Here is a 12500-nt window from a genome sequence, read left to right on the forward strand (position 1 = left end):
AACTCTCTTGTCTTTGCTAGACCAATTCTGTCCTTATCGCGAAAAAAGTTTACCGCTTGAGAAGACGGAATGATCCCTCGAGGATCGCGGACCAGGAATAGTATCTTGCAATCAAATTCACTCGATGAGTCACACATTTTAATCAAGTGTTTAATATTCATTTGAGGCATTCGACCGAATAGAGCTTTGACCACCGTCATGCTATATTTCGTTCTACAAGCCTGCTCCAACATTCTTTTATCGAAATTGCTTTGGCAGGTTTCACTTGTCCATAACGAATCAGAAGTGTTGTAGGAACAAAATGGTGGCGATGATAAAGCAACGCTAGCTTGGGTTTCACGAGTATTTTTTCCTTTCACTCTGTAGTAATGATCTAAATCTTGAACATGCCTATCTGATACGAAATTACACTGTAGCAAGCCGTTCATCCATTTCAAGCTTTTCTCTTCATAGTCCTTGTCGAACGGGTTTAATTTGCCATGGATACGTTCCGCTGTTTGATACGGTTCGAACAAATAAAACACCTTAGGGTGGTGATTGAATATATTGCCGGTGAAGGACGAACCAGAGCGACCGTGAGCGACTATGATCAAATTTTGTCGTTTTCCACTTTTGTTTCCCTCAGTTTGTTCGCGATGGCTCTTGCTTCCAAGATATTGATCTTGTCGTATACCAAGAAAGTGGACTTGCGTATCGCCTTCAGTGCCCGCTTGCATTTCAACCTGTGGCATGTTAATGTAATGAGAGAAAAACATAATAGCGGAAAAGAGAGATATCAACATCGATGCAAAGAAGAAAGCCGGTATAAAGCAACGGCGAAATCGTCGAAATCTTCGTTTAAACATAGTCGGCGAAGAGGCGCTTCTGGTTCGTTCAAACTCAAAGCAACAAGAAATAACAGCTATTCAATGCCGAGTAGCACGTCTGCTTTACGGTCGACTTGTAAAGTGCGTACATCATTTGCAAATATAGTCACTGAAGCGAAGAGAAAATACATAAAAATAATGCACAGAATCACGCTATTATTAGCATACTGGCAACATAATTTGGTAGACTGCGAGCAGTCTCTAATTTACTCGAAAATCTTCCGAAAATTCCTACTCCCGCCACAGGCTCCCCAAGCTGAATATAGGTGGTGTATGCGACAGTTTGTGTATATAGAGAATTGTATTGGAAAATCACCGATGGTAAAAAAATTGTGTAAATAACTATCTCATTTGAAATAAAGTTTTCCTACCTCAAATGTGTGACGAATTTGTCTCTTTTGTCGAGTTTAGAGCCATTCTGACGCCGTTTAGTGAAATTATCCGGAAGGCCGTTTAGGCCGTTGCTAAAATAATAGGAAGGCCGACCACTCCATCCATCGCTGGCCAGACCACTGTTGACTGCCCGGTCACAAGTCAACAACGGTCGTGTTGCCAGTGCGCGGTCAAATTCAAATGGTCCAATCAGAGTTGAGGCTGAAACCATCTTGCGAGTTTCCGTTGTTGACCGCCCGGTCACAAGCCTCTGAGGAAAGCCGAAGAGGTGAATTTTAAGGCAAAGTTTTCGTTCGTCTTGAGTCTTTCAGCCGCCGAAACACACGTATTTGGAGTGAAATTTATTGGGCTTTATGGAACTGTTGCTTTTATTGCGATTCGGGACTTTTCCTGTTGAGGAGAAGACGATTTGTGGATTGAGGTCTGGCCAGCGATGGATGGAGTGGTCGGCCTTCCTATTATTTTAGCAACGGCCTAAACGGCCTTCCGGATAACTTCACTAAACGGCGTCAGAATGGCTCTAAACTCGGCAAAAGAGACAAGTTCGTCACACATTTGAGGTAGGAAAACTTTATTTCAAATGAGATAGTTATTTACACATTTTTTTTACGATCGGTGATTTTCCCATACAATTCTCTATATACACAAACTGTCGCATACACCACGTATTTGCAGCTTGGGGAGCCTGTGCTCCCGCGCTGATCGTGGCTCGCGGCTGGCCACTCTCACCTATATGCACCGCCAACTATCTGCAATCATTAAAAACAATTTTTTAGGAGAGAGTTGAAAACACTGACCCCCAGTCCATGGACTACCCAAATGGACTTCCCTTGTGTGGGCATTAGAAGGGCTAACGTTCACATGGGTAGAAAACAGCACTTTACGTTACCCTACTATAGTTAATTCTGTTGAAATATTTAAAAAAGTGCTACACGGCCAACGTTTTGCAAAAACGTAATCCTTCTTTGTACCCAAAAATGGACTGACTCAAACAAATACTATTTCGAATGATTAATATTGACAGAACTCAATTGATTATATACTTACATCGCATGTACCTTGTTTGTTTTCGCCTGCACGGCCACATGCGACTAAATTCAGGAATTGCATAGGTTTCGCTTCAATTGCATGAAGTAAACGGACATCACAACAATTATTGAAACCTAACCTTCTTAAAATGGGTGCTTGACGTTGACCAACGCCGTTGTTTAAAATGGATGTTTAGGCTTAGCACTAATTGTGACGCTGCTGACGAGCAATAGTACTCACAATGGGTCAGGTAACGTCTTTGTTTAAAAATAGCAATGAATTTAATAAAGTAAACTTAAGGCTTAACATTATATATGACAGGCTGTTAGTTACGCAGATGACTTGGTGATTTTTACCGTGCGATTCTGTCAGGTTTCGTCAGTTCTTATAGAAATTTCTGTAGTTATGAGACGGTACTGTTGAGGCTGACTGCATTCTCGTCACCAGAGTTTCGGATCGACCGACGGCTCTGGGAAACTCTGTGTAGGAGAACATGCGCCGCAGGGTTCTTATATTTTAAATTGGCTATTTGAACCTTACGGCGCCTGCTCACTCCTCGTGCTAACCTGAATGCACCAATTAGAGACGCTTTTGTTTGTTCTTCACGAAAACCAATGAGAAGACACTTTGTTTCAGGGTTCCCCAGAGCTCTTCTCTCCCTCGGTCAAGAGAAAAGCTCTGGGTTCGAGATTGAGGTTGACTGAGGATTGGAGGAGCATGCGTGATAGAGGGGAATTGGTTGCCATTTAAGGTTGCCATAGTGTCCATGTCTATTGATGTTGTTCAACATGATTTACTCCTGGCGAAACCTCAAGTCGTATGGTGTTGGAGAGGAAGTTGTGGGCTACTTAAGGATTACTTGTCAGGGAGACAACCGCGAGTTTAGATTAGGGATACTTTTTCCGCCTGGAAGTGCTTTAAACGAGAAGTTCCTCAGGTTTTCGTTCCCATTAGAAAATTCGATAGATATCTTCGGAATAAATATGGGTGGTAAACTTTCTATTGATAATTATATATTCATTACCTGCAAGAAGATAAACAACCAGTTTAACGTAATGCCTAGATTTCGTAAGCTAATTTCGAGGGACAACCTCCTTAGAATTGTATAAGGATTTTATCTTGCCACACTTCAATAGGCAATTTCAGAGTTTATGTCTGCCTCCTCTTCAAAGCGAGTCTAAGAGCGAAATTTTTGTGATGGTTATTAGTTCTACTTTACATATGAATGAATGTTAATTTTCATAAGATAAACTTTGCACTTAAGCTCGTTTTGAAGAGGAGGCAGACATCAACTCGGGAATGGCCTATTCTTCAGTCGTCTGTTTGGCATTTTTGACCCTGCTAGCAGAGCCTCTCTAAAACTCGCCAGAGGGCGAACAAGAGATGCTCTTTAGGAATCGTGTTAAGTCTTTTAAGTTGCCGTAGCCCGAGTTTCTGGGATAGCCACTCCGGTCAAACTGGTTAAGGCAGCGCGGCGCGCATCATATTTAGGCGAAGGTCAAAATACGAAATTCAATATAGCGTCCAGGAGTGCGATCGAGAGTTGGTCTGGGTTTGAAACGTCTCCAAGTACAGAGTCCTTTCTTTCTCGTCACTTAAGAAAAGCTCTGCCGGCAGGGTGGGCATTATTGGAGTGCACGTCAAACTGGAAGAATGGACTGTCTTAACAAGCGCATTCTTAGATTCATATTAAAGGACTATAACTACCCTATTCTGTATATTAGACGCCCTCAGAATTTCTTAGTTATACTATATAAGAATCTGAACTATCCAGGATATTTAAGTAATTTGTTTACCCTACGCTCTATACAAGCTATAGTTTACGTGGCAATCATACCAGATATTCTGTCTCTTCCTAATCCAAAAACAACAAATTATGGTCCGCATTCGTTTTTGTATTTACCTGCTAAATTATGGAAATCTCTTCTCGATTCGTTTAGAACATCTAGTTTTACGGATTTCAAGCGTAGAATACTAAACTATGACTCATTTCAGTAGCATTGCCATTACTTTTATGATGGATATACATGTAGTTTAGAATATTTTTGATTTTAGCATTTTATTGTACGAGTATTGTATTTTGTTGCATTGTAGTCTTGAAGACATCAGCTTATATCAGCTACTCTGAATTTTCGAGGTGAACTTAAATAAATGTATGTATGTATGTATGTATGTACTTGAAATAGTATTTTTGGGGTAGTCAATTTGGGTAGTGCTTCGGGGTAATTCATATACTAGGGGTGCGTGTTTTCAACTTTCCCAATTTTTAGAGTTTTCATTGGCTTAGCAATCCTGATCAAGAGCTGTTATATCATGCTCTACCAATATCAGTGACTGAAGGCACCAGGTTTGTGTTACTCGTTTCCATAACTTGTGGGCATTTTTTAATAAAAATAAATTCAGTTCCACTTCCCCTTGTTGGATATGAGATGATTGTGGCTATTATTTCGCTGTTATTTATTCGGAGCTACGTGCCTCATTGGCTATCATCTCAAATACAACGCGCGCTCGCGGAATAATTGTTAATTATCGTGTGCTCCATGTTTTGAAGTAGTATGTAAAGTATATATCGCCTTGAGAGTGAATGTTATGGAAAGTGAGCAGAATTGTTTCCGCTTCGACTGCCGGTGACCGAAGTTTCGAGAACCTGATAAAGTCATCTTTAAAAAAAGCCCGTAGAACAAGTGCACTCATTCGAACGGTAATCTACCCGGCGTACAAACCCTTTACAGCTCTGCATACTAAACTTCCAGAGGCGTCTCAACTTTAAATAAAATTAAGTTACTATAAAAACTCTTACCGTCATCCATGATGCAGCCTTTCTCGAAAAATGATAAACTGCGCGGCAGGAAAAAAAAAGGTGAAGGTTCAGATGTTTTTAAAAATGCTTTCCTTAATGTATGAAGGGCAAATTAGTTTTCTATTTTCCTTTTTTATACATAATTCCATTGTTCGCGCGGAGCCTCTCTGGGGAGTTTCTACATGAAATATGCATGAAATGGTGAGAGCCTATTACCATGGAGTCAGCGATTCTGGGTTAATTTTGTTTTCGAGTTCTCCCTTTGAATCAGCTGCAAAGGTGAAGTAAAGGTAAATTTGGGCGTCTCGCTAAAATTTCTTGTTTTTGCAAATCTTGAAACGGTGGGCTGTGAAGTATATTTTCCCGAAAGAAAAATTTCTTAAAAATTAATTTTAAAGTGCTAGTACGATGAAAAAATCAGCTCTCATTTTTCTTCACATTTCGAAAGTACTTGCGTTGATTGCTCAATAGGCGGAATTTTTTGTAGTAATTTGAAGAGGAAGACTATGTATTTGAACTCCACTTTTTAAATTTAACAGTCTGCCATTACTTGGTGCGGTTCTGACTGATAAGCTGTCAGTGATCTGGATCGAGGAGAAAGTGACGTCATTTACTCACTAGCTTAAAAATGCGGTGTGTGAATGCAGCTTAATTAGTATGCAGAACACGAATTTGACAATCTGAAAGCCAAAAACCCTCGTGCTGCATACTAATAAATTAAGTTGCATTCACACACTGCATTTTTAAGCTAGTGAGTAAAGGACGTCACTTTCTCCTCGATCCAGATCACTGAAAGCTTATCAGTCAGAACCGCACCAAGAAATGGCGGACCGTTAAATTTAAAATTTGGAGTTCAAATAAATAGTCTTCCTCTTAAAATTACTACAAAAAATTCCGCCTATTGAGCAATCAACGCAAATTCTTTAAATTTCGAAATGAGAAGAAAAAACGAGAACTCATTTCTTCATCGTATGAGCACTTTAAACCGCTTTTCTTTGTTTTCCGCTATACTCTGCGCGCGAAAAATGATTGACGTATCATGTCAATCACCCGTGATTGGGTACCTTAGCACGTGCCCGAACCCTGATTGGCTCAGCATAATTGACTTCAAGTATTCAGCAGACCGTGAACTGCACGCGAAATCGTTACGCTCGATTTTCTGGGGCTTTATTTTGACGCCAAAATGACAACTTCTCGAACCTCCTGTCCCGACGGGTTTTAAGATATCGCTTCCAAATTTCCCAATAGATGATTGTACTACACCAAATAGAGTGTGTGGAATTTCTCCCCACACTCCCACATTCAAATGCCCAGGGCAAACCCCGGGCATTTGAACTCTTGAAGATTGGATCGTCCAAATTCCCGCCCCCTCGAGCCAAAATGGTGTTCAAATGCCCTACACATTAAAAAGAAAGCCTAATAAATTTGCCACAATCTCGGCTGAACAGAATTCCCGTGTCGCAATTTCTGAAGCGGATGGAACCAGATTGATTTCGACAATCAAACACAGAAGACTTTCGGGGGTCCCGAAAATGGCAGATGAGCATAGGGGCGCGCGCAATGCAAACTGGGTGGGTCAGATTCTTTAAAGAACATCGTCGTCGGCTCCTGTCGTCTTTAATGAAGCTTGTGTATAAACATGCCAGCACATGTTTCGTGACCCTTTATATGATGATGCCGTTTTTACCAGACTTGAGCAAGCTAGTACAGAAACACAATATTTGAAATTGCTAAAAGTGACTTGAAATTGAATTAATGCAGTCGGACAATGTCAACAAGCACGTGTAAGCTGCTCTAACTCCAAAATATAGCAAAGGTTGTTTAAAAACAGAGCATGGAGCGTTTAAGTCTGCATGTATTTCAAATTGTTCAGTGAAACAATGAAATTCACTCTATAGTATGACAAAGACGAATTACGCAGCCAAAATTCCTTTGAAGACAACTTTTGCAGACCTTTCTATGTAAGCAAATCGCTCACAAATGCTATTATCTCTTCCTTTAAACTCTTCCATCTCGGTCAAACACGTGTTTAACGCTGTTAGCGGTTTTTTTTCCCACCCCACCCAGGCAAAGGTTAATTTCCCCACCCCGGGCACAGAAAATAGCCGAATGCCCGGGCTTTTCTCGGGATGGGGGTTGAAGTTTCGATTTGATCGGCGCAATATGTCCTTAAATTCGTAACATATCAAAAGTTCCTCACACGGTATTGGAGTGCATTCATTTGTGACCAAGATGCAATAAAGTGAAGGGGTAGGAGCTTCTGCAGCAGACTCGGTCGTTCTGAGTTTGAAGCCTCAACACTAAAACACGATATGAATACCAAAAAACTAAAACTTTGTATATTTAATTGTATAGGCCCGAGGGCGTATTTTCTTAGTTTAGGCAATTTGGAAAACTTTGAAAATACATGTGAAATGAATTGCACGAGGGCGCATTGCCATTACCAATCTCGACCCCCTGAGCTCTTCCCTTCACTGAGCGAGAGAAGAGCTCTGGGGAACCCCGAAAAAAAGTGTCTTCTCATTGGTTTTCGTGAAGAACAATCAAAAGCGTCTCTAATTGGTGCATTCATGTTAGCAGGCGCCGTAAGGTTCCAATAGCCAGTTTTTGGCTATAAGAACACTACGGCGCATGTTTTCCTAGATAGAGTTTCCCAGAGCCTTGTGTCCACCCAAGGCTCTGGTGACGAGAATGTGCGATTACATGTTTATCACATAAAGGACAAAATTATTCGAGGGAAGCCCGTTCAGAGTTGCGGCAAACGACAATCAACACGCTCCCATTCGGTTAAAGTTCAATTCAATAAATCGTTGCTGTCAACAGAAATAGCGCTTAAAAAGTATTTTATATGTGGACAAAAAAGTAGTTTAATCTGGAAGAAGGGTCTCTTGTAACTTCGCTTGCTCTGGATAAGCAACTGTTAACCAATCAGGATCAAGAGGACATTGACTTGACGACCATTTCGGCTTAAAACCCTTTATGATTTTATCCATTAAGCGTATGAGCAACAATTCCAACAACACATGGTCACACTGTTTCCAGTACAGATGCAATTTCTCTCATCTGGGAGGCAAATTTCTGAAATCAAGAAAGGGAAAAACTAGATGTGAAAGACAACTTCTCTTCTTTTCTTTTAAAGGACGAAATTGTAAAGAAGCTGTAGTGCTGAGGCCGTGACGAATGAATTCTAAGGACGTTTGGGTAAATAGTGGGAAAGGGGGACTTATCAGTGCCATGTAACTGGTGAACTGATTAACTGGAGTAAATATGACCATTGACCGGTTTTCAATGGAGTGTCGAAAGAGAATTCAGGATTGTTTTGGGTTGGATTACCGAGCGAATCGATTGATGAAAATCTCGCACCGCATTACAATCTCACCAGCGGCAAACATACTATTAAGATTGGCTAGCCCATGTCTTCTCGCGCATAGAGCCGGCTCCACAGACCTGAAAAGGGAAGGACAAATGGCTTATTCCCAGAACTCTTATCTTTCTAAAGGCTGCAAAAACGTCCTTGACCGGCAGAGGAATTGGGCTTCTCGGTGGCCCACATTTATCACGCTACCCCTCTTCGCTTATTTGAAGCAGCTGCAGTCTTAAAGGGAGAGTATCATTGAGAGTATCACGGTAGTGCGCATGTTCTCACTGTTTATAAGCCAATCGGAAGCGGCGTTATGGCTCGTGCGGGAAATTTACACGTGCGCGTGAAAACTTCGCTCACCGTTGGCTCATTAGTGATTTGTTTAATTATCAAGAAATCTTAACACGTACATGTAAATTTCCTGCACGAATTGCAAGGTCGCTTGCACACAGAAGTTGAAAGTCAGCTGTAGCAAATTACCTTAAATTCTCCAATCGTCATTTCAAACGACTTTGTTAGGATGGCACCAGAGGGATCTGTGGCTGTTATTAAAGCTGTAATGTAGGGAGAATTTAGACTTCGGCATGCACTGGAACTCACTCCAACTGACAACTTCCATTTCATGTCCAGCAGCTAACAAGAACATTAAATGACTCAGGGTTGTCATATCGACATGAAGTCTTGCAAGCAGTTACGTTTTAGAAGACATTATAATAGTAAGGGACACATAAACTAATGACGGAAATTGCACTTTAACACAAGATACGTTGACAAATGGAGGGAACTCTGGGGGACTGGGAGGAGGACATGGAATGGAGGAAACTTCAAAACGAGCGAGGCTGACACATAGAGGGAACTCTGGGCAAATTCACATTCATTTCGACAATGTGCAAACAAGAATTAGTTAACATGGCAATTCAGTAAAGGTTCCCAACAACGTTGTACCTTAATGACTGGAACACGATTTTCGACATGATCTATACATTGCCATAATTATAGGATAAGATCCAAATCAACAAATCATAGCTCATAGAGAAGTTTATGCTCCAAGTGAAGCTCATCATTTTTTCGTCTTGTTTAATATTTCCAGGCCCAGGTTGCTCAAAGCATGGTTAGCGCTAAGAAAAACCTTAAATAACAATGACCACAACCCGGTTTTCTGAGCGCGCGAGACTGAACACCCCAGCAAACCATTGTTTTAACGAAAACCGCTGGTCAGCAACCTGGTTCTGGTCATTGCTGTCTAAGGTCTTCCTAGTGCTGACCATCGTTAAATACCATGGAAACCTATAGGTTTTGATACTTCTTAAACAATGGTTAGCACCAAGCAGACTTTGAGCAACCAGCCCCAGGGCTTAATATTTTTAGGGGTTAATTTTAGTTGCTAAATGCTGTTTTTCTTACCTGTCCCACACTCAAGGTCTGTGCCAGATCAGAGCTGCATAAGATTTTTCCCTAAAAGAATTCAAAGGTATCTAAATTCAGGAATTTATGGACACATGTTAAATATTAATCACCGGTGTTGTCAATAAAGTTACCGGTATATGCCTTCATGGGTTTACTGATTCAATAATAATGTAACAATGTTATTACTAGCTGTTTTTATCAAAAGTGAAATGCTGCGAGAAGTGAGAGACAATTGTTTGTGCAAGTATCAAAGATATCCTATTATTATTATTATTATTATTATTATTATTATTATTAGTATTAGAAAGTCAGAACAAGACAACAAAATGACAGATAGAAGATATAACAACGGTGTTATTTTATCATTAATCATAACAATTACAATTTTGTCAAATTTGATTGGTGCATTAGCTGCTTTATTGTTCACTAATTATTGTGTAGGGTTGAAATTGGACAGTGAAATTGGACAGTTGGCTGTAAACCAATACCTGAAATTGGACAGTTACATCAGCCAATCATATTAAGTGCATTCAGCTTAATCCACCAATCACACAATTTATCATAATAACCACAGCAACAACCACTTACCCTACCAAACTGGGGATTTTCCAAAATGGACGAATTTGTAACATTAGACAGTGAAAAAGGAATCCATTAATTTTGTTTTCTCGGAAATTGTTATGGTTATGATTAATTGGTAACAGGACTTCTTGTCATCCAATTTGGTCTGTAATCATACTCATGATTAAACAAATCAGACTCCTGCTACACAGTAGTCTGATTTTGTTAATCACTCATATGATTACAGACAAAATTGGACTCCACTCAGTCCTATTACCATTATAAATTACAGATAACAGGTCGGTCTGGTATGTTGGGATCAAGTGTGATAATGGTTGACCAGCGTACTCGATCGGGTAAATGTGTCAGCGAGATTGTCTCTGTATCTGGAATAGTTCGCTCTTGAAAAGTTTTACGGTTCATAGCATCTCCTTCTGTCAATAGCTGATCAACTGTGTGGGCCGTCCATTGCCAAATATCACATGGGTTAGCACATAACAGAGCTGAAAGACTCATAAAAGCAAACTGTCTTCCTCTAGATACATCGCTACAATGACGGTCACCTTGATGAATACTTCCATTAACGATTAACGTAGCATTTGACATTGTATAATCGAATAAACTTACCTTAACATTCTTTTTGAAATCTTTAGTTATTAAAATTCTTAGTAAAGCATGTGACAAATCCAACAAAGCAGATGGCAATCCTAAAGCATGTCTAGTGATAGGTCCATAGCAGCTGACCAATGTACTAAGTATTCAGAAAAGGGAATATCGCTAGCCAGGAGAAATCGAGTATGGAAAGCGCTATATATACGTGCGCAACTTCCTACTTGGCCAAATGGAACACTGGTAACCGTCCAGATTAGTATTGCTGCATGCTCCCTGCGCTCGCTCGAAGCAATAACATCATATCATTACCTATACCAGACAATTATAAGAAACTATTGCTTAAATTGTCCAGATCAGTGAAAGGATCATCTCTATCTTTTGCCTATAGCCACATTACAAATATGCACACCTATTCCAACATCATTACCTGTTCATTCCAAACATGCTTAAAGGCTGAGAGAGTAGATTCTTTCCAGCACAAAGATGTCTTAAGTTCTGCAATAAGTTTATCAGTAGGCAGCTTGGCTTTAGCAGCACATCTACAAATTAAAAACAATGTTGAGTTTCACTTGTCTTCACGCAGCTCTGCTTTTGTTCAAAATCCATTCAAGCGTAATAATCCAAGATGACGATCGACAAACAGTGACACCAACATGAAACTCTTAAAAGATATTTCCGGGGCAAAAGAAGTGACTGGGGATTTTAAAACATGAATGACAGACAACATCTTATAACATATCTCGGTCACAAATTATAATTACAGAGCTTTGTATGGTAGTCACAAATTATTACAGAGCTTTGTAGGGCGATCGACAAACAGTGACACCAAAAGAAGTGGAAAAGAAGGGGCAAAAGAAGTGACTAGGGATTTTAAAACAGGAACAACAGCCAACATCTTATAACATATGATGATGATGATATCATGGTCACAAATTATTACAGAGCTAAAAATGTACAATATATGTGTCCACAGTTGATTGACATTCATCATCATCTGCATGTGCCTTTAGAAGTTACCATGCCTTTCATAGTACTTGTGTCTTAGTTTGTGTTCAAGAGTCATGGCCACGTATTACTCAATTGCTCATGCTCAGATTCTGCTAAAAAAAACCAAACCATGAATTCAAGCTCCTTAGGTATAGTTACCTGAATATGTAGCTAATGGCATTAAACACTAGTTTTGCATCATACGATATTTCTGCACTCTGAAGAGACTGAAAAGGGAACAGATGTAAGTAATGTTTTGCTTCCAATGTGGAACAAACAGAGAAAACAGTTTCATTTTCCAAGTAAACAATGATTGTGTCATACAACCTTTAAAAGTATATCAGAAGATTAATACTGATAATTTAAAAAAAAAGTTGAATTAGCAAGGGCACCTCCACTGAGTATAAAGCATTGATCACTCTAGATCAAATGGCAATTCAGTGGAAATAACCTAGGCTGGTGAGGGTCCGAGGAGGAGTGAAAA

General features: G+C 40.0%; 2 protein-coding genes across 3 annotated transcripts in view; both read right to left on the minus strand.

Annotated features, from left to right (window-relative positions):
- The window catches only part of LOC137999149 (carbohydrate sulfotransferase 1-like), a 7590-nt gene extending 2397 nt beyond the window's left edge, over positions 1-5193 (minus strand). Inside the window, exons 1-2 of one of the 2 annotated variants that reach the window (XM_068844992.1) lie at positions 5089-5193; positions 1-975 (exon numbers count right to left, since the gene is read on the minus strand). The exon at positions 1-975 is cut by the window's left edge and continues 2397 nt beyond it. In XM_068844992.1, the coding sequence (XP_068701093.1) occupies positions 1-845 (845 nt within the window). In that variant the 5' untranslated portion in view covers positions 846-975; positions 5089-5193. Of the gene's footprint in view, positions 976-1237; positions 1364-5088 lie in introns of those variants that run through there. The other variant, XM_068844991.1, reaches the window with a different exon arrangement.
- A 2212-nt stretch (positions 5194-7405) lies between these two features.
- Positions 7406-12500, minus strand: part of LOC138000514 (COMM domain-containing protein 6-like) — a 6675-nt gene continuing 1580 nt past the window's right edge. The window contains exons 4-8 of the mRNA XM_068846978.1: positions 12176-12243; positions 11457-11568; positions 9854-9904; positions 8930-9082; positions 7406-8166 (exon numbers count right to left, since the gene is read on the minus strand). Coding sequence (XP_068703079.1) covers positions 8116-8166; positions 8930-9082; positions 9854-9904; positions 11457-11568; positions 12176-12243 — 435 coding nt within the window. The 3' untranslated portion in view covers positions 7406-8115. The remainder of the gene's footprint in view (positions 8167-8929; positions 9083-9853; positions 9905-11456; positions 11569-12175; positions 12244-12500) is intronic.

Source organism: Montipora foliosa, chromosome 4 (assembly GCF_036669935.1).
Source record: "Montipora foliosa isolate CH-2021 chromosome 4, ASM3666993v2, whole genome shotgun sequence".
NCBI lineage: Eukaryota > Metazoa > Cnidaria > Anthozoa > Scleractinia > Acroporidae > Montipora > Montipora foliosa.